At 37.6% G+C, this 25,636-nt stretch overlaps 3 protein-coding genes and 2 long non-coding RNA genes across 5 annotated transcripts in view; 3 read left to right on the forward strand and 2 right to left on the reverse strand.

The window, feature by feature from the left end:
* The window catches only part of LOC149095575 (uncharacterized), a 55,634-nt gene extending 33,195 nt beyond the window's left edge, over positions 1-22,439 (reverse strand). The window contains exon 1 of the mRNA XM_089281872.1: positions 22,072-22,439. The gene's annotated coding sequence lies outside the window, so the exon portion shown is untranslated. The remainder of the gene's footprint in view (positions 1-22,071) is intronic.
* LOC149095579 (uncharacterized) lies at positions 252-2,018 on the reverse strand. Its single transcript, XR_016204816.1, has 2 exons — positions 1,815-2,018; positions 252-1,369 (listed from the first exon to the last, which is right to left on the reverse strand). It is a non-coding gene; the product is annotated as an uncharacterized LOC149095579 (long non-coding RNA).
* LOC149095580 (uncharacterized) lies at positions 2,170-3,447 on the forward strand. Its single transcript, XR_016204815.1, has 2 exons — positions 2,170-2,422; positions 3,202-3,447. It is a non-coding gene; the product is annotated as an uncharacterized LOC149095580 (long non-coding RNA).
* On the forward strand, positions 4,069-6,754 carry LOC149095581 (uncharacterized). The gene is made up of 3 exons (XM_089281933.1): positions 4,069-4,171; positions 5,327-5,800; positions 6,636-6,754. The coding sequence occupies exons 1-3, from the start codon at positions 4,069-4,071 to the stop codon at positions 6,752-6,754; spliced, it is 696 nt and encodes a 231-aa protein (XP_089138059.1).
* On the forward strand, positions 6,816-18,228 carry LOC149095582 (uncharacterized). Its single transcript, XM_089281858.1, has 15 exons — positions 6,816-6,859; positions 7,235-7,273; positions 7,594-7,635; positions 7,724-7,842; positions 8,544-8,641; positions 9,566-9,648; positions 9,812-9,910; positions 10,581-10,674; positions 10,825-10,912; positions 11,394-11,477; positions 11,640-11,756; positions 12,091-12,220; positions 12,924-12,955; positions 16,179-16,245; positions 16,806-18,228. The coding sequence occupies exons 3-15, from the start codon at positions 7,608-7,610 to the stop codon at positions 17,111-17,113; spliced, it is 1,347 nt and encodes a 448-aa protein (XP_089137984.1). The 5' UTR covers positions 6,816-6,859; positions 7,235-7,273; positions 7,594-7,607; the 3' UTR covers positions 17,114-18,228.
* Positions 22,440-25,636: the final 3,197 nt, after the last annotated feature.

The raw sequence follows: 25,636 nt of genomic DNA on the forward strand, positions 1-25,636 counted from the left end.
ACCTTGGAATTTCTGGGAATATTTGGGAATAGTGAAAAGTATGACTGGGAATTATTGGGAATTCCTAGGAACTCCTATTATTTCCCAGACTGTTTTAAAAAATGTGTTTGGAATATCTAGGAATTTTTGGGAATAGCTAAAACACATGAAATATTGTTGGAAATTTCTATAAATTTCTCAAAATGTCAAAATTAAAGATGAACTCAGTGCATGAATCAGTTTCTGTCAATTAGTAAAAATCAACACAATCATTTCTCTGGAGTTCCATACCTTTTTATTGTTCTCAAGCTCCAAGATAATTATTTCCAAACAAATGTACATTAATTCCAGTTTAAGTCTGACAACTCAACATAAAACTATAGCACTGATAACATTGCTTTTTAGATCCAACATGATTTGTTAGTGTATATGTGCCCGTATGGACCCTTAAATCAAACACCCAGAGTTTAACTGATAGAAAAATGGATGCTCTTAGATTTGATAAATAGATTAAGCAAAAAATTCTGTCAGCATAAATGAATATACATTATTTACAATTTCAATAAAACCAAAAGTATATATGCATGTATATATTTAATATAATTGTAGATTCACACACATACCCATCACAGCCCACTGTTGAACAATTTTTGACTTGATCCTTTATGACTTTAGGAAAAAGAAGACATCTCTCACAGATGTCATAAATGAAAAGCTCACAGTTTCCACACACTTGCTGTACATTTGTAAAACTGTACTGTGACATTCTCTGGACAAATTACCAGTAGTTTCATTAAAACAAGGATATCTTTAGCAGCCTCTCATTGTCATACAATGTCTTGAAATTAAGGCCATACAGGCACATTCTTTGGCAGAAAAATTAATGTTTTTTCTTGGGAACCATTAGTTTCACTTTCATCAGGGGAGTCCAGTGAATGGCCATCAGTGTCAGAGTTCTCAATTTCTTCAGAGGAGTCGCAACTGAAACTTCAACATCATTACCTGAATCACTGTCTGTGGACAAATCTGAGTTGTTGTGTATTACATCAATTGGTGTTTCTGTAGTCTTTTCAGGTATAGGCAACTCGGTTTCATCAAATGCTTCTGTGAAGCTTCAATTCTTGCATAAAGGTTCACTCCATAATCCATCAAAGTCATCCACAACATTTTTGCCAACAGCCATCTCACTCAGGTGAGCCGAAAACTCTGAGGTCTTCTGTTCATGTGCTGGAAATGATCTCCAAGAAAAAGGGATGCAAGAGAGGGAGATGACGTCAACTGGTCTGTGAAGACTGCTTTAAGCAATTTATGTGGTCGAATCTTGTAGATTTTGGTATGGGTATAGTGGGATCATCAATATGTTTCTTGCATTTCCTTGTCCTCGTGGTCACTTTAATTCATGACACAACAAAATCAAAAGAATCAAAGAGATTATGAGTCAGTGGGAAACAAATAAATAACTGACATAAATAAATGACAATACAAATAAAAAAACCTACATCTTGATGTATTGAAAAGACTATAGATCTCATATCATGTTAATCCTTATAAATAATTCAAAGGAAAAATGACAAGCGTTGCAAATTTATACTTGCTGCATTGTGCTGACTGGGTGTTGAAACACGTGGGCTCTCAAAATAGATTTGGTGGACTAATACAACAAGCTTAAGCTTATTTCGCAGAATTTATCTCGGTTCCTCAGGTCGATCTGAAACCTTTTAGGTGAATTTCGGCCTTTGGGGTTTTTAAAGAGCACACAATGCATTGCTTAGTTTGATTTATTTACAATTATAGCTCATCACAACAGAAAATCCCTATAAAATTGGATTCCTTACCTTTGCAGTGAACTTGATTTAAGTGCCTCACGATCCTTTGTTATCTTGACAACCATCGAGAACAGATCAACCAGTTAAAGTACGTTCCATTTTCCTCCTTGATTTCTTCGTAAAAAGTTTGTGTAGTTATTTCCTTTTGAAGCAAGACCCATCTTTCAAAAGACCACCAAAACAGCGTGGAAAGGGAAACAGACTTGCCATCGAAAGCGACTGGTCCGGCAACCTCGTTGCCAGTCTCTCTCTCCTTCTTCTCTAGTTTCCATTCTCTCCTCAACTGATCAACTGAACCAATCACAGCACGCGAATTTTCACGTGACTATCCTGGTGACTGAACGTGACAAAGATCGCGTTGTTCATTCTCTTTTAGCGCCCATCTTTGAATTCAGCGTTAACGGTTGATCGCTCGTGCGTTTTAGTAGATTTCACTTCCAAAATTATATCAAAATGGTTTTTGCTGCGGTCCTGTGATCAGAAGAAAACAGCGTGAGTGTCATTAACGAGAAACAAGTTATTCTTGGCGAAGATTTGGAGTTAAAAGAAAGTCTTCCTGTGGATGTTTCAACGGAGAAAAATTCAAAGGGCAGATTAGCCGTATACAGAATTATTTGGTGAGTAATCGAATTCAAGTAACCTTATATTATACAACGTAAATTCTTGTATTTAGACAAAAGCTTTTGAATGAACTTTATCATCACGAATCATGCACGAGTGGGTCACTCAGTCATGGCATGAAATGAATTCTGGCTAATGCAAAGTTGAAACAATTTAGGTTGCCCAGAGTGCGTGCCTGAACAATTTGATTTGCGAGGAACAAGTCGTTTCTCTCGCCTCACTTGTTCAAACGAAATAAATATAGCAGTTCTCTCTGATCCCAGTCATAGTTCTTGACAAAAACTCCAACGAGGCAGCCACAGTGTGCATGAGTTTGATGTCTCCTGTGTGTTTCAGCCCGACTGTATGGCAATCCGTGTTGATCTTCAATTTTTGTCCATCTGTATATTCTTTTGTGTTTACTCTATTATTTACAGTGTAAATGTTCCTTTAATGTTTTAAGTGTCTTTTTTAATATTTCTAATGTCTAAATTTGGCTAAAAACCGTGATATATATACAGTGTATCCTCCAATTCGAGAGTTGTTGATACACTTATAGAAGAAGGAAAACCTTGATTTAATCTACTGTAGGCACAAGATTTATGTAACATATCTATCAATAGTATACAAGCACCTTCACAATTATCAAGTCTTCTCTTTTAACATTTCAACCAGCTTACAGTCAGGTCTTAATTAGCTGCATGTATTAAACTGTGAGCACATAAGTATTTGGATCTCAGTCTTACAGTACCTCATATATATCGCAATGTAATGTATTTTTTAAATTTTGTTTTAGGTGTCATACAACAAAGATGAACATGAAGAGGCTAGCTGTTGACACCCTAATTAGAGGGCAACAAAAGAAGCTGTGGAATCAACAGAAATAACTGAACAGCAGCTAAGTTTGCCCAAACTCAGCCTTTTTTTAATTTTCAGTTTTACTTTTTACTCTTGATGTAATGGAAAAGAAACAGGATAATATTATTATTCTTATGTTTAAATTCATGAAAGCCAATGTAATAAACCATTGATTTAAAACCTGTTTGATGTGATATCAGTGACTTTATTTGCTATTTTAATGCTGGATATTAATCATCAAAATTTTGTCTGCCCTACAAATGATACAAAATTCCCACTTTTTCTCAGATTTTCCAAAAAATTCCAACCTATTCTCAAAAAATCCTACAAATTCCAAGTTATTCTCAGAAATTCCTAGGAATTTTTTAGAATTTTAAGGAATTTCCAAGGTGAGTATATTTCAGTTGGAATTCCTAGGAATTCCTAGGAATTCCAAGTCGGCTCCATGTAAACTTGGAATTCCTGGGAATTCCTAGGAATTCCGAGTCCGAATTACCGTGAAAATTCACACCTTCGATTCCTAGGAATTCCTAGGAATTTTTTCCTAGGAATTCCTAGGAATTCTTAAAGTTATCTCACAAGGGTTAGACCTATCTTGGTGAGTGATCGCTTTGAACTGGAAATCCAATAATAACTATTGTTACAAATCAGGCCTAGATTGTTTACTAGTAAATCTCTATCTATTGATCACTGTATTCAACAGTTATTTGCTGTATAGCAATACATGCTCGAACAGCCAGAAAGTTTATGTTTATTTCCTTTCAACAGTTTGAGATTCATTTCATCGTACACAAAAGGACAGGCTATGAAAGTCGTCCACGTGGGAGTGCCTAGTAGCGACAAGATATTGGATCTATTCGGTGGGAGCAAAAAGAAAAAAGTTTTCATGCACTGGAAACATAAAAAAGGTGAGTAACTTAGCCTTTAATTTGGGGAAAAAAGCGCGTGCGCATGGCGAGGCCTCTTTAGCCGCGCCTCTCAAAGCTTTGCCACCCGCGCGTTTTTAGTTTTTGGTCGCTCGTATAACTGCCAAATTTCATTTTGTCGTATGCCCGAAATTGTTGTCTCGAGATCAATCGGACTTACTCACCTATTTCCCACTGTTCGGTAGTCGAACTCAATCGAACTTAGTCGAACGATTGGGTTGTGTGACAGAGTTCGATTTCCGAATCTAATCGAACCCAATCGAACTAAATCGAACACAATTTAAAAATATAAAATACACCCTAAATACCACCAGATATTTATTTATTTATTTATTTATATGCAATATTTCAACAGGCCACCCAATTCAGCGTAGGCTGGTTTAAATGGGGGCCTGCAAACAATTTACAAGACATACAATTCAATACATTACATCACATTACATAAACTCATTACAATTACATTTCATCAGAAAAAAGGTGAAATTTAAAAAGACTTTCTCAGTACCAGCAACGAATGAATAATTAACCGGTAATATCTTTATTGATGTAACCTGGAAATTCATTAGTACATTGATTTTACCAATGAAATAATAATCTGACTGTAAAATAGAAAAAAAAATAGAAAATAATGTTCAATAGGACATAGAAAAGTAATCTTACTTCACTGTACTTCAATTCCATTTTTATAATTTGTTTTTAACACTTAACGGAGTACCGAGTAGTCTGCATAGCTTGTCCGTATGTCTGTTGGGTTGTCTGCCAGAAAAGTAACCACAGAACAAAATGAAGCTAGCCTGTATTTCACTCTGGCTTGCTTGCAGATTAATTAAACATCAGATTTTTAATATTACATTTTCAATTTGTTTCTGTGGTTTTTTATATATAGGCTTGTACTGTACAAGGCACTAGTACATGCGTATGTAATTTGTGCCATGGACTAGTAAGACCAGTACAAAGTTCCATGGTTAAGAGACAGATTTTAAATTTAACTTAAGTGTTTTATAAATTTCATATTTTTAGTTAGACTAATTAGTATTAATCTTTGAGGTCCTTTTCGAAAACCACATGTATGTGAAAAGGTTTCCTCAATAAAGATTATTATTGTGTGCAGATGTGCTTTCCAATAATAATATTAAGCTGCATTCTTCTCCTTTACAGACAGACCGCGCCGCAATAACAACACTTTGACACGAGGTCAGACTGTGACCACTTCAAACCCTGCCATCACTACTGCTCCAACCCCTAGTCCAGTCACCAGTGATATCTCTGCAATCATTACTGCTTCGACTGCTACACCAGTCATTAGTACAATCCCTGCCATCACTATTGCTTCAACCACTACACCAGTCACCAGTGCCATCCCTGCCAACACAACTGCTTCAACCACTACACCAGTCACCAGTGCCATCCCTGCCAACGCAACTGCTTCAACCACTACACCTGTCACCAGTGCCATCGCTGCCAACACAACTGTTTCAACTGCTACACAAGTCACCTACGCAACACCTGCTGCCATTACATCACCCTCTTCATCGCCTCTTCCATCATCAGTTCTTGCCCCTTTGGCCAGCACACCTGTCCGGGTTGACCAGTCACCTAGAAGAAGTGAATGTAAGTGAAATGATTCAAAATAAAATTTTATTAACGCAATTATCTTAAGGTTTGTGTGCAATAACGTTGTAATGTGTAAAAGTGCTCGAAAGGAAAAAATCTCACTTTTAGCAGCCTGCTAGTAAATTTCAGGTGTTACTTGCAACACTAAGAGTACACACAGCCCATAAAATAAAAAATGTCAGATTTTGTGCCATAGTGCTTACTTTACATAATTAGTATAAGTGCGTGGAACACAAACACCAGAGTAAAAACAAAATAATAGTTGTTATTACTAACTATGAGAGCTGCATGTAATACAAAGTAATACAATGAATTATCCCCCTACCCATTTCACTGCTTTAAGGTTGCTGACAACCTTTTCCAGTTCTTATACTTTGACAACAAATCTACCCATAACTAAAAACCAAACCCCTTGTTCAAGACCACTGCTGTAGCAGTCACCAATAAAAAATTTGCAACCCTGTGCCAGGTTGTTGTGCTCTTGGGTATCGGCAAATTTACTGCTGGGGGTAACCCTGTGATGGACTAGCATCCCATCCAGGGGGGAATAGAAATACTGCTAGTTGTTTCATGCCACGGAAACCAGGATAAGCTCCAGCCTGATGGGCCACTTGCAGACAATCATGAATCATTATATATTTTCATGCTAGTGTTTTTGTGGTGGGTTTTTTCCCCTGGAGGTTTGAGAAACAGGACTATACTGCATAATCCTTAATAACAGCAACAAAAGACAATCCAAATAGGTTCAGGGAAATTGATCGAATTAACTGTAACTAATTAAAAATACATTAAATAAAAATTAATGCATTGTTTGCATGCTGAACTCCCACAGACACTGATCTATTTCAAAGTCCTTTCGAAGATGATGATTTAGTGATTGTAAACACTGTGCAAGGCAAGAACAACTCTGTATCCATAGCAATAATTTATGACCTTAGAATGATACAATGAAAGAAGCCCTGATAATGATGTCACTTATCATTTGCATTTAAGTGCCAACACGAAAATCATTCATCAGACGTGCAAGGCAAACATCATCTACCCGTACTACTTCAGGTAAAATCTAAAGATTTTAAAAGTAATTTTATACAGTTTTATTCTTCATCTTTATTGATTTCGTTTCAAATGTATAGAGAGCTTATGAAAGAGCTAATAAAGAGCTAATCAGCACAAATTCAAAGTTCAAATGAAATCTGCTGAACACTGTGTATGGCTAATTTAACTGACAATTGTAGACATGAAATGTCCAAAGCTGTCAAGAAAAAAGAACCAGTATCCAAGGTCACACATTGCCACAAGAAGGGATCAATATCCCATTTTAGAAGGACAGCTACAGTATTTCAATTACAGTTACCTTTTTACTTTTTGCAATAACTGAACAGTGGCACAGTACGGTCTTCATAGTTGCAATAATCTCTCCTTTACACCCAGGGATAAGTGGCAAGCCTTTCCACGGAGTTGGTATAAATGGTAAGTACAGTGTTTTTATCTTAAATATTTGCTGCAGTCAGTTGAGACCAATTAATTTTTCTGCAGTTTGAACATGTTTCATTGGGTTCTCTGTGATGTCATAGTTTCTTGGGCCTTTAAGTCATGTTCTGTATACATACTTCATTTTTGTAACAAGTTTTGCCTAGCTGTTCTCAAGCCAAAAAATTGTACATTAATAATAATAATAATAATAACATATTGCTGGTAATAATGATGATGATGATGTGTGTAATTTAATACTTTATGCTAATAAAAAGTTTTGTATGGCACATTTTTTTTGCACTGCCTTTTTTTTACAGTTGGGGCATTTACAATGGACATGTCTCCACATGGCTTAGGAGGTACATAACATAACCACAACAAACATTTTTTCCATAATGGTTTTCTATCACATTTTCAAATAATGCAAAATGTAATGTTTGTTTTTAGGGGTCTCCAGTAGAGAGTGTCGCGTGAATGAAGTGTTTAGATGCGAATCCGCTGTTCAGGCATCCTGTGTCAATGTTCAGGAACGGTTACCATCTTTTTTAAACCACAGTTTTGAAGAGGTAAATGAGAGCACATTTTGACAAACACTTTTTATTGGGCTATCAGGATTAACCTGAACTTGGATTATCGTAATAAAGTTCAAGTTCAAAAATGACATTCGGGCAATGATGGTGGAAAATTCATCCGTCTTCCATTTATTCACTCACTCAATCACTCACCCCCTCCCCCCACCTGACCGCCCACCTGCCCGCTTGCTCGCTCGCTCACTCATTCTTTCATTCATTCATTCATTCAATCAGACCAACGTCTCCCTTTGGAGAATTAGAAGCAATAAAGATACATGTATATTGTTGCTGTTATAGTCAATCTGTCAGTCGGTCAGTCAATCTTTAATTAATCTATTTGCTTTCTTTTTTAAATAAAAAAACTTAAGAGCAGCACACAGCAACTTGCCTTGTATAACTGAGTTTATTAATCGACCGGCTTCGTATGCTACTGAGACTTCATCAGGATAAAACTACAAGATACATAAATGGAACTTATTTTATACTAGAGCTTTGTAGTACAAATAACGTTCCAATTAGGGTGTGAACAACAAAACACCTACAAGAAATACGTGCGGGAAATGACTAAAATCCTGTGCTAGAAAGTGGGCGATTTATGTGGGGGTTTTAATGTTGAAACCGTGAGCCCCCAATTTAAAATTGTGATTATTGCATAGTTAAACTTGTTCTTGTTCTGGATTTACAAATACATGTAGCTATGCTGGCAGGCTCGTGAGGATAAAAAACCTGTAGTGGCACTATTACTGCGCCCCAATACAACTTTGCATGGGAAATTGAATGAGGCAACGTTGAGGTTTGGATGTACATTGTATAGTATTATTGTACTGTTTGTTGTTAATTCAACCAGATATTTGATTGCAAAATAATACAGCTTAATGTAATTTCAAAAGAAATCAACATTATGATTTGTCCACCATTTCCCATGGAAAAAAAACAGATTTTTTTTGGAGGAAGGAGTAAAGAAAAATTCTGAAAAAATAAAATCTACAAGGTATCCGTTACAAGTCTGAAGTCCATTATCTGGACTTTTTTCTGAGTACTAATAAAACATAAGACAACATTAAACTGTCTTTCCTTTTTGTTACTGCATGAAGGTGTGAATTCTGGAGCAATAATCAATATTATGTAAAGGTGTGCATCAATATAAATTCATGAAAAATTTCCTGAACAAAAAATTTTCTTTGGCCATGCTCAGCACTGAATTTACGATCAGTAAATAATTGCACAAAGAAATCAAAGGCCTTTAGGCTATGACTATTTTGCACGATGAAGTACATGCATGAGTATATGCAGAAAGATGAAAATGTTTTGGCTTTGTTGCAAAAAAATTTTTTTTTTTACATTTGTTCCTTACATGTATTTAAACCTCAGGACTCGGGCGTGCAAACGCACAAATTTTTTTTTCTTTTTCTTTTCCCTCTGATGTGATATTTCTTTCTTTTTCCCCCAAGAAGTTAATAAGTGCTTTCCATTTATAATAATTTATTATTTTGCTCGACATTCATGCATTGCATGCATCATGTTATTAAACACATTTCATTCGACCACATTTTTCTCTTCGTCAGCGGAAATACAAACAAAAGTTTACGACCCAAGGAAGGAAAGAAGGATCGACCGATCAACCGACGGAACGACCAACTTATATAATAATAAATTTTAAATTTTACTGTATATGCACACTTTTTAAAACTAACTCAGATGTTATCATTTTGTCAAGGGTTTTTCAGAGGGTACTTGGGCAATGCCAGGAAGGTTGGCTCTTCTGGATTGCGGAAACAACATCCAAAGATGGCCAAGAAGGTTGGTTAAACATAAACATAGTTAACAAGGAATTTCCTGAAACCCTTTTAACAGTAAGCCAAATTGTATTTGTATGACATCTCAAAAGTGTGATAGCAAGTTCTGTTAATGAAACTGCTTTTCTGCTTATCCTAACACTTCCTTGTCCTTTTTAATTAAACAGCACTCAAATTGTATGGGAACAGAAGTAATGATGTGGACCAGTTGATATTTTTAACTCCATCAGCCGGAAGAAATCTCACCTTCATTGAGCGGATTGAAGGTGACACAATTTTTGACATTGAAATCAGTATGGTTTGCTCTGAAAACTTAACCACCCTCATTTTGTTACTTGATAAATAATTTTCCAAAATTGTTTTGTATTGATCTGCATTTTTAAAGTATAACTTACATATTGTGTACCCCCAACCCATTTGTGATTTATTTGTTCCCCGGCGAAAAGCTTTTCAAAAGGTTTTGTTTGGTGCCTATGTGGTATTTTACATATTGAAATGGGCTACTACAATGTAAGCTGGCTAACAGTTTGGAGTTAAGACTGCTTTTGTTCAGAGCCTTTAATGGGTTTGAAAGTGTATGAGTAACATATCTTTATTAAAAGAACATATCTTTAAAAGATAAAATGCTGTAAGATTATTAAAACATTTTTTTTGAATTGAGCTTTTCCCTGCCAGTATACAGCCTTTATAAAAAAGGACTGTTTCTTTTAACTGTGTTTGTTAACATTGGTCCTGAAAAGCCCTGTTAATAATTTTACTATTTTGAGGTTACGTCTTAGATTTAAAACGTTTTTTTTTTCAGAGAGTATGAATGAATTTTAGAAAAAATCAGAAATCTTCTATCTTCCAACAGACATTTTCCAAAGTAGGCTTGCAAGGAGTAATAGTTAAAAATATATAAACCTTTCATGTTGTTTATTTGTAAATCAATTGCAGCATCAGATATGGACGACTATGATTGGCTGTCCCATTCAACAATGAGCATATGTGAGCGAGCAACCTTTATGATTGAATCGCTTGCATTAGAGAGGTAATTTCATTGCTTTCTTGAATTATTATGTAGTGTAACTTACATATCACAGACACCATATTTAACAACCAATCATAAATAACAGTCTAATCATTGAGCACTCATTTCATGCATGATTAAGGCAAATTTGGTGTAAATTTCTATACTTAGAGCAAAACTTGCAAGATGGCGTGAGGAGAGACGCGAGCAAGAGCGCCAGCTTGCAGCATGTGAGGGAACTGATCAGTCATCAGACAAAGTTAGTATTCAAACAACAAATGCTACCAGTTATTGAAGAAAAAATGTTTTACTTAGTGGACTTTAAAACACCTTTAAAGCACGACAAAAGGAAAGATGCAGAGTGCTGCAGATTTAAAAACTCAATTCTACTCCAGTGACATGGCAATAAATACAACAATTCTAATGATAAACATGAAATGTTCATTATGTCCCTGAAGGGAATCAAACCCATGGCCTCCCAGATACTGCTATGATCAGCAATGTATACAGGACGCATGCCACATACCAACCCAGTAAACTTGCCCAGCTCTCCACAAGTGTCTCCTAGCTCAGAGGTATCTGAGAGTTCATGGCATCTATTCCCATTGGGGACTCAGATTTTCTCTTAATCCCTTGCCCATGGCATAATGAAAATTTCATCTTTATCATTTATCATTGGGCTTTAAATTTGTCTCTTTAGTATTTATTACAAACAAATAATGTCTGTTGGTCAAACACAGGAGCATGAGCATGAAGTGCAGCAGGAGAACAAAACAGAGAAAGATGACAAAGAGCTGCAAAAACTGTCTCAAACAGAAGTGATTGTAAGTTTTCAAACAACAGATACTGTCTATTGAAGAGTGTATCTTATTTAACTCACAATAATGTACATATGGAAATTACATGTGTAACTTAATAGGCTGGCAACGATTAATAAGGGAAATAATTAGTGAAAAACATTATTTTAATTGTTTTCGTCTGTCTAGATAAGAGAGGAAAGAAGAAAACGTGTGGCTCCAGAGCCCAAAGAAGGCATTGTTATTGCCCTTCGCTTTGGTGAAATAAAAGCAAGGCGGAAGTTCAAGGAAACAGCTCTGTTTCAGGTTTATACAATACTCTACATTAAAATTATGTGTAACCAAAGGAAGCCATTGGTGGTCTGTAAAACATGTGATTAGGAGCTGGCACTCATACTCACTCACTCATTTCATACTTGTTATTATATTTAATTTTACCTAGTATGCTTATACAATACTTAACTAAGCATATCTAAACTTGAGCGAGGCATAACCCTGCAAGCATAATTACCACATACCAACAACATTTAACTATCTCCTCCCTAGACCTTTTCCTCTCTTATTTGTTCTTTTGTCTTAATATTTGGCCTGTACCTGACAGGTTTTGAGAAGATTTTACTTTTGTCTATGTGAATAACAGGAAGTATATGACTGGGCAGGGGGTATGGGATGCATGCCACTCCACTTTACCCTGCAATGGCGAAACAAAGTGGTGTTGCACTTGGACCCCATAGAGGGACATGAGGTCCTCGATGTTTATGGAAGAGTAAGTAGATTCTCTAACATTATGTCAAAAATCTAAGTTACATGTTATCCAACAGAGAACTTAAGAAATGGTGATTGAACACTGACATACCAATGTGAGGTTCTGTACTGTAATTTATCAGCCATCTTGCACTCATTGTGCAACCCAAGTGTGAAGTATGATAGTCACCTATAAATTTAGGAAAGAATGCAAGTATCAAAATAAAAATACAGTGCAACCCTGATAACTTGAAATCTGAACGGAAGTGAAAATCAGTTCGAGTTAGCAGGGTTTCAAGTTATCTGGGTCTTAATCCAATATTCCATTTGACAATTAAAAAGCTGATACATAACTGATCTCATCAGGAACTGTAACATGATCATACATTCGTGAGATGAGATTGAGAAATGACTGTCAAATAATTATATGATTTTGTACTAATTATTTAATTAATTAATAGCAAATTGTTGTGGTGTTACTTTTAGTGTTTGAATCGGATTATGTGACAAAAAAGTTAAATAGGGGATATTTCAATGAGCACCCCTGGCAAGTTTCAAACATACGAATGCATTAATAATAAAATTTGAATATAGAATCTGACATGTGCATATTTGAGTGCACCTACTCTTAAGAATTCCAGAATAATCTTGATAGAACATAACCTGAGATATCATTACAAAGGTTCCATACTCTGTACTTATCTCGTATTTCTCAACATTTTCCAGAAGAGGCAGAAGTCAAGACACTTTTAAATTGTGAGGTAGGGAAAATTTCATAAATGAGTAATAACTGTGATTATGACACCAGGTAAAACTAAAACGACATTAACATAACATGAATAAGGACATACATCCAAAAATCTTTTTTAGTGAGGCTACGAGTTAAGCATGCTACAATGTAAAAATTGGGATTAATTTCTTGTCCTAAGTGCCACAAAACCCTTCCCAGCCATGAAACTCAAGGAAGACTGACACTACTAACTCTCCAGGGACAGGACTTTTCTATAGCCCGATACTTGGGGTAGACTGACACTACTAACTCTCCAGGGACACGGCCCTTCTAGAGCCCTGATATTTGAGGGAAGACCGAAACTACTAATTCTCCACCGACGGGACTTTTCTAGAGCTAAGATACTTGGGGAAGACTGACACTACTAACTCTACAGGGACGAGGCCCTTCTAGAGCCCCAATACTTGGGGGAAGACTGACACTACCAACTCTCCAGGGACGAGGCCCTTCTAGAGCTCTGATACTTGGGGGAAGACTGACACTACCAACTATCCAGAGACGGGGCTTTTCACTTGGGACAGACCAACCTGACTGGTTCCCTTGGGACGAGGCTCTTTTGGAGCATCGACACTTGGGACAGACCAACCTGACTGGTTCCCTTGGGACGAGGCTCTTTTGGAGTATCGACACTTGGGACAGACCAACCTGACTGGTTCCCTTGGGATGAGGCTCTTTTGGAGTATCGACACTTGGGACAGACCAACCTGACTGGTTCCCTTGGGACGAGGCTCTTTTAGAGCATCGCCACTTGGGACAGACCAACTTGACTGGTTCCCTTGGGACGAGCCCTTTTAGAGCATTGACACTTGGGACAGACCAATTTGACTGGTTCCCTTGGGACGAGGCTCTTTTAGAGCATCGACACTTGGGACAGACCAACTTGACTGGTTCCCTTGGGACGAGGCTCCTCCAGAGCATCGACACTTGGGACAGACCAACTTGACTGGTTCCCTTGGGACGAGGCTCTTCTAGAGCATTGACACTTGGGACAGACCAACTTGACTGGTTCCCTTGGGACGAGGCTCTTCTAGAGCATTGACACTTGGGACAGACCAACTTGAATGGTTTCCTTGGGACGAGGTCTCTTCAAGAGCCCCGATAGTTGGGGAAAACTGACACTACCAACTCTCCAGGGACGAGGCCCTTCTAGAGCCCTGATACTTGGGGGAAGACTGACACTACCAACTCTCCAGGGACGAGGCCCTTCTAGAGCCCTGATACTTGGGGGAAGACTGACACTACCAACTATCCAGAGACGGGGCTTTTCACTTGGGACAGACCAACCTGACTGGTTCCCTTGGGACGAGGCTCTTTTAGAGCATCGCCACTTGAGAAAGACCAACTTGACTGGTTCCCTTGGGACGAGGCTCTTTTAGAGCATCGACACTTGGGACAGACCAATTTGACTGGTTCCCTTGGGACGAGGCTCTTTTAGAGCATCGACACTTGGGACACACCAACTTGACTGGTTCCCTTGGGACGAGGCTCCTCCAGAGCATCGACACTTGGGACAGACCAACTTGACTGGTTCCCTTGGGACGAGGCTCCTCCAGAGCATCGACACTTGGGACAGACCAACTTGACTGGTTCCCTTGGGACGAGGCTCTTCTAGAGCATTGACACTTGGGACAGACCAACTTGAATGGTTTCCTTGGGACGAGGTCTCTTCAAGAGCCCCGATACTTGGGGGAAAACTGACACTACCAACTCTCCAGGGACGAGGCCCTTCTAGAGCCCTGATACTTGGGGGAAGACTGACACTACCAACTCTCCAGAGACGAGGCCCTTCTAGAGCCCTGATACTTGGGGGAAGACTGACACTACCAACTATCCAGAGACGGGGCTTTTCACTTGGGACAGACCAACCTGACTGGTTCCCTTGGGACGAGGCTCTTTTGGAGCATCGACACTTGGGACAGACCAACCTGACTGGTTCCCTTGGGACGAGGCTCTTTTGGAGTATCGACACTTGGGACAGACCAACCTGACTGGTTCCCTTGGGACGAGGCTCTTTTAGAGCATCGCCACTTGAGACAGACCAACTTGACTGGTTCCCTTGGGACGAGGCTCTTTTAGAGCATTGACACTTGGGACAGACCAATTTGACTGGTTCCCTTGGGACGAGGCTCTTTTAGAGCATCGACACTTGGGACACACCAATTTGACTGGTTCCCTTGGGACGAGGCTCTTTTAGAGCATCGACACTTGGGACACACCAATTTGACTGGTTCCCTTGGGACGAGGCTCTTTTAGAGCATCGACACTTGGGACACACCAATTTGACTGGTTCCCTTGGGACGAGGCTCTTTTAGAGCATCGACACTTGGGACACACCAATTTGACTGGTTCCCTTGGGACGAGGCTCTTTTAGAGCATCGACACTTGGGACAGACCAACTTGACTGGTTCCCTTGGGACAAGGCTCCTCCAGAGCATCGACACTTGGGACAGACCAACTTGACTGGTTCCCTTGGGACGAGGCTCCTCCAGAGCATCGACACTTGGGACAGACCAATTTGACTGGTTCCCTTGGGACGAGGCTCCTCCAGAGCATCGACACTTGGGACAGACTAATTTGACCGGATCCCTTGGGACAAGGCTCTTCTAGAGCATTGACACTTGAGACAGACCAACTTGACCAGAACACCCACTAACACCAACACTAATACCCTAACACTACCAATTAGCACTAACACTAACACCCTAACACTAGCAATTAGCACTAACACTAACACTAACACTTACAGAAATACTAACAGAAACACTAACACTGACACTATTATTAACAATAACAATTACATTAACACTAACACTTACAGAAACACTAACACTAACACTTAAAGAAACACTAACACTAACAGTAACAATATTATTAACACTTAAAACATCAACGTTAACTGCATCAACACAAGCATCAACAACAACAGAAAAAGTAACAATAACGGAACGATTAACACTAACAGTGACAATGACAGAAAAAGGCTACCCCAACACTGACAGTGGTTAATAGTGATTTCAGTGGTTACAGTGTCAATAGGCAACTGTAGGCATCTTAAGGGAGGTGGGCTGCTCAAATGGAAAAAAATGGCTAACTTTGTTTCAGTGATGGTTACAACATATTGTATTCCATCATTGAAACAAGTTATCCGTGACTCCTTTGAACAGCACACTTCCCTTCCTTACCTTGACTTGCAGGTCTCCTTCAGAGGAAATTTCCCTCAAGGTGAATTACAAGATGTAACACTATCTGCTACACTACTGGGTAAGTAAAAATCAACTCTTTATGCATTCTCAGAGACCCAGGAGCAGATGGCCAAGTCAGGAGGAAGTCAAATGGGTGCAATCGTTCGTGAAAACTTACCTTCACGTCACTTTCACCCATTCGACTTCTTCCTGACCTGACTAACTGCTGCTGGGACTCAAAGGATTCTTTTTACGATACAGAATTCTTTGTCTTCTAACCCTAATTATCCATACTCAATGAATAAGTGTGGTTAAGAGACAAAGGAATTTAATTTTTACCTGAATTTAATTTTTAACTACAACATATACAAAACTGTAAATAGAACCTATTAAATCCAAGGTTAATCTATACTGAAGGCTAGAGTTGAGCTAAGAAAAATGATAGCATACCTCAGAATACAGTCGGTGAACTAACAAAGGCTGACTTAAAAATTCCCAAGCTAATCATAAATCATGTTTATCTGATCATAATCGGCAAATAATGACATTACATTAATAACATTGGAAGGCTAAAAATAGAAAATAACAAAAAGAGAAGAATTGAATGGACTAACAAAAAATTGTACATTTTTATAACAGATGAGCCTCAAAAAGGAATCGAGGAGAAAGCACAGGAAAGAGAAAGAGAAAATGGAGACAAGGACAAAGAAAAAGAAAAAGAAACAGACGAACAAGAAATAGAAAAGGAGGAAGAACAAACGGAAGAAGCAAAAAAGGAAGGAGAAACAGAAAAAGGAATAGAAGAAGAAATGGAAGAAACTGAAGGAGAAAACGAAAAAGTCCTAGAGAAAGAGGAATATAAGGAAGAGAAGAGCAGAAAAAGGAAACGAAAAAAGGACAGAACAACTGCAGAAAGAAAAAAGGCAAAGCATTTAAAAGCTGATTAAAAAAAAAATTATACCTAATGTTACAAAAGCTGTGGGTAATTAATTTAATTTCACCTTTTTTTTAATTGCAATGAGTTATATTTCTCGAGTGATTAATTATAAACAATTACATAGTTATCTAGGTGGTTTATTATTAAGTATATCACTGTTAAGATAAAGGAAAGTAGCTTGGAGACATATATTGCAATTGAACGTTGGAATTGTAAAATTATAAAAGCTGCCAGTAATTTATATTGTGAAAAAGCAAGTGTACATGTGGAAGGGCATGTCCAGTGTTCTTGAATGATTAGTTTAGGAGTAAAAAAAAGTAATAAGTAGTACTAAGTACTAAGTGCATGGTTTGTGTACTTCAGCAATGAAAATCTAGTTGTGTATAGTTAGAGATACGTTTAAGTAAGTTAATTTTATGTTTGTTTCTTTCTTTGATCAAGTCTTATGTGCTGTAAATGTAGAAACAAAAGCAAAGGTTGATAGTAGTTGCTCATAATCCTAATTTCTTCACCTTTTCCTTTTAGTTACATGTACATGTATTGGTTTGGAATTACTACATTGTCTGCCTCCTTTATGATCCGCCAGGGTGTTTAGTTTGGTTTTTTTTTTACACTCAAATGAAAACTGTCATAGACTTCAATTTAATAATTAATTACTTCATTTTAATAATTTGTCTTCATTGTATATTATTTGTTAACATTTGTTGCACCTGAACACAATGTGCAAGTTATAGTTAAAGTAATAAAAGATGCAGGTAACTGATTTAAATTCACTTTTTTTAAATTGCAATGAGTTGTAATTCATGGAGTTATTTCAATTAACCTGATGAATATAGAACATATGTAGTTTTCATTATCTAGTTTAACCATGTTTTGAAATAGGAATGTAATTAACTGATATTTGTTGCAACTGAACATAGCTAGTTAACGTCAGAAAAGCTGCAAGTAATTTATTTCATTATAACTTTATCAATTATGAGAAATATTTTTTCCGGATGAGTGATTTCTATCTCTGATTATCTCTAGGTAAGAGACTTTGTTGTTAGTAGCCTTTTTTTAAATTTCTAACTTAATATTTTTACTGATAAGTATATGTTGGCAATAAACGTTCTCAGCAGATATGAACCGTTGCATGTACTTGTTATTGTGTGACTTTTTCTGTACACTTGTCGCTAGCTACTCTGGAGTGGCAGGGAGGGTAGGTGGATGGGAAGATGACAATGCCATGCCTCACTGCAAGTCTTCTTTTGGACCCAGGACAATACCTGACAAATTATTATTGTTTTATGCCTCATTTTACAGAGAGTTGCAACCTGCATATAACATACTATTATGAAGATTTTCCCAAAAAAAGCTTAAGCTTACTTGAACTTGCAAAAACCTTATAGTAAGCTTGAAATTTAATTACACACCAGCACAGACTCTGCCTTTGCACAAGAATAAAAACCCGAATATGTTGTCTGCAAAGTATCAAAAGAGGCAGTTCCTTACCTAGTCTTATTCTCTTTACATTTGAACAATTTAATTCTTAACTACAACATACTTTTAAGAATTTTAAATATATACATTATTTAAAGAGGAGAATATACATGACCGTTACTTTTAAAGCTGAGCCGAATAAGTATTTACACATATTAATTTACATTTTATCTATACTTGCTGCCAGACCCTTACTGGTAAATTTTCCCAACGAAACTTACTTCAAGTTCGAGCTCAAACGAATGAGGCCCATGTTACATACACGGCAAAGTCCAACGGAAATACTTATTTCGGCTGTACAATTTCTGGATCCCATTTTCTTTCTACGAGGGGCTCACAAACAACGAGAAATAGTTTCTTCACCAGTCTACCTCGGGTGAGATGTCACGTTATCTGTACCAGTCTCTTTTTACTATCGAAAATCAAACGTATTGAACAAGATGATTTTTATCGAACTCCATAACAATCCACCTCGATGAAAAGGAATCCAACTCGATAAAAAGAACTCCACCTCGATAAAAGTAATCCACCTCCATAACAAGTCGATTAAAAGTAATCCACCTCGATTAAAAGTAATCGACCTCGATGTAAAAATCATCGTGGTGGATGTAATTGTATTGTGCACGAATTGTTTTTCGTACTCGATCATATTTTATCATGGTGGGTTGCCCAGAAACAAAAATTGATCCGCTTTTCTTTTCTTTCCTTTTATTGCTGATTATTTTTAGTTTGAAATCGAAGTCTGATTCACCCAACCAAGAAAATCAGCAACTGAAACAAGCAAAGCACAGTACACAGTCGAGCCAGCCTGGTTACCAGGCTCATATAAAGAGGCCCTAAATCACTTAATGCTGCTTAATAACATTCCGAGTGCATTGGAAGATTCGCCCATTTATCGAGGCCGTGGTCGATAAGCTTTCCAAGGTCTCTCTTTAAAGTGAAGTTTGAGCGTTTGAACATGCAGCGTTTTCAAAAAACGAATATGAGCGACCCATTTGTTCGAGCCTATACAAGCATTGCTCTTATAAAATTAATGGAAGGCAGTCATGTTGTCCCCTTAGCACAAGCAATAAAAGCCCTGCGCCGCGCATCGTGAACGTTAATATTTTGTCGTCAGACCGGCTCGACACAACATCAGCCCCTTTTTTCTTGTTAATCTCTCTCCTTTTTGAAACCAAAACATTAAAATAGGCCGTACTATTGATGCTGCTAGTGTTAAAATAAACCGTTAAGTTCACATTGAAATACACCTTTGATTAATAAAGTACTGTGTATATCGAAAGATTCACCCAATGATCTATGCCGTTGTCGCTAAAGTTTTCAAGGTCTTTTTTTAAAGTGAAGTTTGAGCATTTTAGCATGTAGCATCTTCAAGAAGCAAATTCAATGAAATAAAATCAGCGACCGCTAGGTTTTCAAGCCGATAAAAGTATATATTACGTTTACAAAATTAATGCCCTTTGGTCATGTTCAAATAAACTAACGTTCTGTCGAGAGACTGGTTTGACACAACATTTTTCCTTTACTTGACAACCTGTCATGGACGGATTTTTGTTTAATTGATTGAAACAATCTTCTGCAGATTGTTGCTCTGGTTCGTCATCAAGCTCTGTTTGAAAAGATCATCGATTTTGCGATCACTTCGCTGAATGGTGTAAAAACACACATGCATGCCACGCAGACAAATTCTTATACATTAACATTCATAGCTCAATCTGTAAGACGTTGGGTTGTTGAGACAATGCTAGTCAGATCCGCTGGTTCAACGCTGGCTTAGACATTTTCCCTACACTTGACAACCCGTCTTGGACGGCTTTTTTCCTTTTATTGCTGATTATTTTTAGTTCGAAATCGCCCAGCCAAGAAAACCAACAACTGAATTAAGCAAAGCAAAACACAGTTGAGCTACCCGGTTATGGGGCTTCGCCAATGCGCACGCTTACATGAAATACACTCCCATATGTATTCGTGACTACATCCTGTATGTAGTTCACACTGTTCCCAAGACAATTCAATTTACGATATGGATGAGCCAAAGGAAGATATTCCTCCTCCTCCTTCTTCTCTTCTACGTTTAAAATGGCAGAACGCCCTCTGGGGTACTAAGCTTCTTGAAGCTTTAAACCCAAAGGGACCTGGTGCAGGCTGATTTTGTACAGCCTCTCGGGGGGCCATGGTGTCCCACATAATCAAAACGTTAGAAAGCCAACATTGATTCTCTTAGTAAACAAAACGTCTTCTAAAGCAGCATTTTAGCGAGTCTTACAAGAATAACAAAGAAACTTTTCGGTGGTGTCTTGCGCGTATCAATGGAAAGTAAAATAGAATATGTGGCCGAAAGTCCGGATTTTAGACGTTTATTTTTTTCGTTCGAAATCGTAACATGAAGCGAAGTGAGAATCAATGTATGAAGAAAGATACATAGTTCTCTCAAGGATTTTTAACTTTGAGTGTTCTTTTCGTGAAACTTGGCTTTACTGTCACAGTCTTAATATATAGATTTAGGCCAGCCTAAAAGCATAGCTCCTGGGCTGGGTTGTTCAGAGCCAAATTAAGCTAACTCAGGAAAAGGTAGGAATTAATTTGAGTTTTGTAACTGTGTTGAGGTTTTCTGTATATTGTTTGGCTTTCTGTTCTGAGTTTTAATATCACTATATACACAAAACAAACCAGCAAAAAACATTTGTATAGAAGAAAAAGTTACAATTTGGTTAACTTTTAATCCTGGGTTAGCATTAACCGGCTTCCAAACAATCCTGCCCTGTTTTCAACAAGTTAACCTGAGATGTGCCTGTGATCCAATCAAAAACCAGCACTTGGTCAGCAGTCAACTTCAAAAAACATGCAACCTCGATGAGCTGTAACCTTGAGCCTGCAATATGGTCACGTTACTGGTCAGCGGATACCTTGTTTTGACAGGTGTCAAGTGATCATAACATAGATGTCCAATATCAAAGAAGTACATGGTAAACCAAGGCTGCATGTCTCTGTCAACCTATTATTTGGAATGTAGTTGCCATGTTGCGTGACTCCGTCGTCGCCGTTGTCATCGCCGTTGTGTGTACGTGCCCACCAGCAATACCGCTAGCCATGATAACCATGAGAAAATCAACTCATGGGTTTCCTTTTGTTTCCTATTTGAGTATGGGGCTCCACTTGGCGGCCCTTTGGGCTGCCGGAGCTCCGCTGTTAACAAGTAGACAAAGACAAAAGCCGGGGTTGAGGCTGAGATTAAGCTCAATTTTAAGAACGTACTAAAAACTCGTAGCAAGACTAAGAGTCAATTAAGAACATCTTTATCTTTCTCATTTCTTATTTTTTAAAATGGGTCGTATCAATAAAGACAAAGTGAATGTGAAACTGTAGTCTAACAGTAAAACTGACCGAAATACTACTGAGCTTCAAAACTAGACGTCCTTATAAAAAGAAACAATGTAGTGACTAACAAAACAAGGGAAGCAAGTTTTTAAGGTTGACTAAGTCACATACCGGTATTCTCTTGAGGTCCGAGGTTTGTACAAAATACTCCTACGTGAACACATGCTTCCTGTATTTTCCTGGCTTATTCATGTTGAGGCATCCACCTGTGCCAAGACGTTTCGGGTCCTTTCCAATGATTAAGCCCTGGAGGTAAAGATTCTGGTTGCTGGTGTCCCCCATGCCGTTGAACGCCTCCAGTATCCTTTGTCTTTCGTGGTTGTCGACTTGAGAGAAGCACTGTCAATGACATCCACAAGAGGGATCGGTTTTCCTGGATGGTACAGGTCTCCCTCTGCAGTCTGTTGTTGCCTGGCCTCACGCAAATGCAATTTTTCGTTTATTTCTTTTCCAACTAGAAAACAGGTACAAAGAATTGGAATGTATTAATTTTAAGCTAACATAAAAGGCTTCATATTGTTTCTCTAGCAAATTCTATCAGCCCTATTATTCATGAAAGCCTAAAATTTTTAGACTAGACCCGCAGGAGGCCATCGAGTTGAAAATTTGACTTTTTTGTTTGTCAGTCACAAATTCCTTAAAAGATGCCAAAACATGAGAACGAAGCGTCTTGGATAAAAAAATCAGGACTTTAATTCGATGCTGAGTAGTGAATGAAGTCCAGAAACTGAACCCCTGAACTTTTATCCAAGAAAAGGAAATTGACTAATCAAAGACACTCATCAATAAACTTGAATAAACTTGAATAATTATACGAAGGATTCAAGATGGTGACCAAATAGATTGGTACCGATGAAAAATTTATTAACCACGACGTTCGCTGTTCATTCTGTTTAAAGAGAACTGTATAGTCAATTGCTCTAAATTCCAGTGTTCTAAAATTTTAACGCCTTATGTCATACTATCATCAACTCTACTACAGTTTAATAGTTTGTCTTGCGTAACTAGTGCTTTCCCTACAGTCACGAGTATTGTGAAATCCCAACCCCTAACTATATATATCACACCTAATTTAATCTTTTATTTTGCAATAGCACGTTTTCTTGCGTAATTTAACAAGATATAGGCGCACAGTTGCTTCAAGCCCAATACAGTGATTAAACTTTGCTTAAATTCTGTGAAATCTGGCACGCACTTCAATTTTAACCTTTTTAGATTTTTGTGGCATAATTCTAAATTGATAACTGCACAACTTATTTCTCCAGACAGTCAATTCATAAGGACGTATAAACATTGTACAAGACTGCCAAAATTTTGAAGCTGATGCGCCCAGGGCATTTCATTTGCAAAACCATAGTGTAAACACTGCTCAACCTGCAAAGCATTCTGAACTTCCGACACACAATGAAACAAATACTGTATTGATACATTGCTACTTTTTAAATTCAAGATCCGCGATTATTTAACAACGATGCGTCTTTTAAACGTTGAATAACAGATTTGTCATTAGCTTTGGCCGCACGAGAAGTCTCCTGCAGAAAACACAGAAAACGACAGAAAAACACAGAAGCCGAAAAGACGCTTTACCAATCAACAAATACTTCAGATCCAAACACGGTTTGCACTCCAAAAATTTACTTCCCTGTCAGACAGAGACGAAATTACGCATTCACTGGGAATTTTGTGGAGCACAAGTAGGCACATGGTTCAGAAACAGAAGGGTGAAACGTCGAAGAGAACTTTAAGAACTTAAAAGCGATGTTCGAGCTGCAAAGATTACGGACAACGAGAAATTTAACGAAGCTTGGGGGTGATGTAATCTTGAAGCTTCTTTATTCATTTATTTTCATTTATTCATTTATTTATTTGCCAATTCAATATGTTACAAGGAGTTCTGTTATTAAACTATACCTAGGCAGTAGCTCTCAACAAACACTTTTTTCTTCCATCTGCTTTCACATGACGTATCTCAGTATGGCAGCTCCATACTGGCTCTGTAAATTTGTTCACAACATTACTTTTTTGTAGTTTAGAGCTGTTTGTTGGGTTTGTAGTGCAAGACGTCTGCATATCTCTCTTTGATGTTTTCATTGAATCTATTGAATAAATCTCACGAAAACTTTTTGTAAATATTATTTCCAAAAGTAAGGAAGTAATGTAATGTTCTTTTTGCCAAATTGTATTAAATCAGCTGATTAAATCACTTATTGGTCTTTTTTATGTTAATGTGAAATAACCTGTGATTTTCTTTGTAAATACTATTACATGAGAAGAAATATTTTTTTTGCAAAGTTTTCTGTCACTGTTGAAAAATACTATAATGATGTCACAATTTGTCTTCATTTTTCATCGTTTTAGTGTTTTTTTTAATATTTGTAAATAGTTCAAGTTTTTGCATGTTCCTCCTTTACTTGTGTTGTGAAATAAAAACAAAAATTATGAGTCAACATTTAACAATGTTGATTATTCTGGTATAAGAAACAGGACAGAGGAGGGGAACGTGTACGGGAGCTCGAGGATATATGACTATAATATTTGTATTCCCTCCATCAGCTAGCGGCTGATGGGAAGTTTCACTGGTTCAAATGCCAGGGGACTTGCCATAGAGGAAATGTTGAAATTTCAAATTTATGCAGACAAATAGCTGAAGATGAAATCAATAGTTTTTATTCTAATTGGAACTGAAGTCTAAATAATATTTTAAAATATTTTGTAGGATTGTATATATTGGTTAATCTCTGCTTCAACGTTCTTATAAAAAGTTCCTTATAAAAAAGTTTATTGCTTCAAAGTTTAGATTAGCCTCTTGTGCTAGCCTGTGTGCAGTCTATTCTCATGCTAATTAAAGAGTATGATGCCTCGGCTAGTTACAGTTAGGGAAGCGGTCAAAACTATTATGCCTATAAAGGACCCACTTGAATAACTTGAGGCTACTGTCTCTTTCTGTAGCCCCCTACCTTAATCCAGATACCAACGGTTTCTTTTATAGCCCCCCCTCATCCCTTGGCAAGTGCCCATGGTCTCTACTACAGCCCACCCCCTCCCTTGACAAGTGACCCATGGTCTCTTTTATAGTTGCTGCTAACCTATGGTCTCTTGCTTAACCCCTTCCCCCCACTACACACACAAAAACAAACACACAGAGAGAAACAGTATGCCAGGTTGCGTACACTACGGTCACAAATCAAAAATCCAGAACCAAAAACCAGAATCCAGAAACCAGAAACCAGAAACCAGAATCCACAAATCAAAGAAAACAAGTTCTTTAAATACTGGAAAATTGTTTTGCTTAGGTTTTTGCCTGTAAAAAATAAGTGGCTAAGTAAAAAGGACCTCAAACTGAAACAAAAATTCCCCATCTGTTGAAAATTGTGTAACCATTATTTCTAGTGAGGGCTATGATTATGAGAATCTTAGTAAAGTGCGTCGTAATTTTATTCCAAGCACCCTGAGAGCGTCTAAAATAAACTTGCTGGTAATTAACCACGCAGCCATGGACCGAGCACGGTTTATGTTCTACCCCGTTTTTTTTTGTCGGTGACCAGACCCAAACTTCCTCCTGGCCAAATTTTGAATCACGCAACCTGTGATGTTTATTTACCATGTCGGTGGAAAATTTATCTGATAAATACTTTCAGTACTTTATTCTTCTTGTGGAAGCAATCTGGCTATTAGA

This window comes from Orbicella faveolata, unplaced genomic scaffold, assembly GCF_042242905.1.
Source record: "Orbicella faveolata isolate gen_17 unplaced genomic scaffold, um_ofav_v1 contig_50, whole genome shotgun sequence".
Classification (NCBI taxonomy): Eukaryota; Metazoa; Cnidaria; class Anthozoa; order Scleractinia; family Merulinidae; genus Orbicella; species Orbicella faveolata.

What these genes read in the sequence shown, in the direction of transcription:
- LOC149095581 (XM_089281933.1), top strand. Translation starts at nt 4,069, where the DNA reads ATGAAAGTCGTCCACGTGGGAGTGCCTAGTAGCGACAAGATATTGGAT. An exon ending in GCACTGGAAACATAAAAAAG is followed by an intron (nt 4,172 to 5,326) that starts GTGAGTAACTTA and finishes AATAATATTAAG; the next exon opens with CTGCATTCTTCTCCTTTACA. An exon ending in GTCACCTAGAAGAAGTGAAT is followed by an intron (nt 5,801 to 6,635) that starts GTAAGTGAAATG and finishes GAACTCCCACAG; the next exon opens with ACACTGATCTATTTCAAAGT.
- LOC149095582 (XM_089281858.1), top strand. Translation starts at nt 7,608, where the DNA reads ATGGACATGTCTCCACATGGCTTAGGAG. An exon ending in TGTCTCAAACAGAAGTGATT is followed by an intron (nt 11,478 to 11,639) that starts GTAAGTTTTCAA and finishes TCGTCTGTCTAG; the next exon opens with ATAAGAGAGGAAAGAAGAAA. An exon ending in ACTATCTGCTACACTACTGG is followed by an intron (nt 16,246 to 16,805) that starts GTAAGTAAAAAT and finishes TTTTTATAACAG; the next exon opens with ATGAGCCTCAAAAAGGAATC.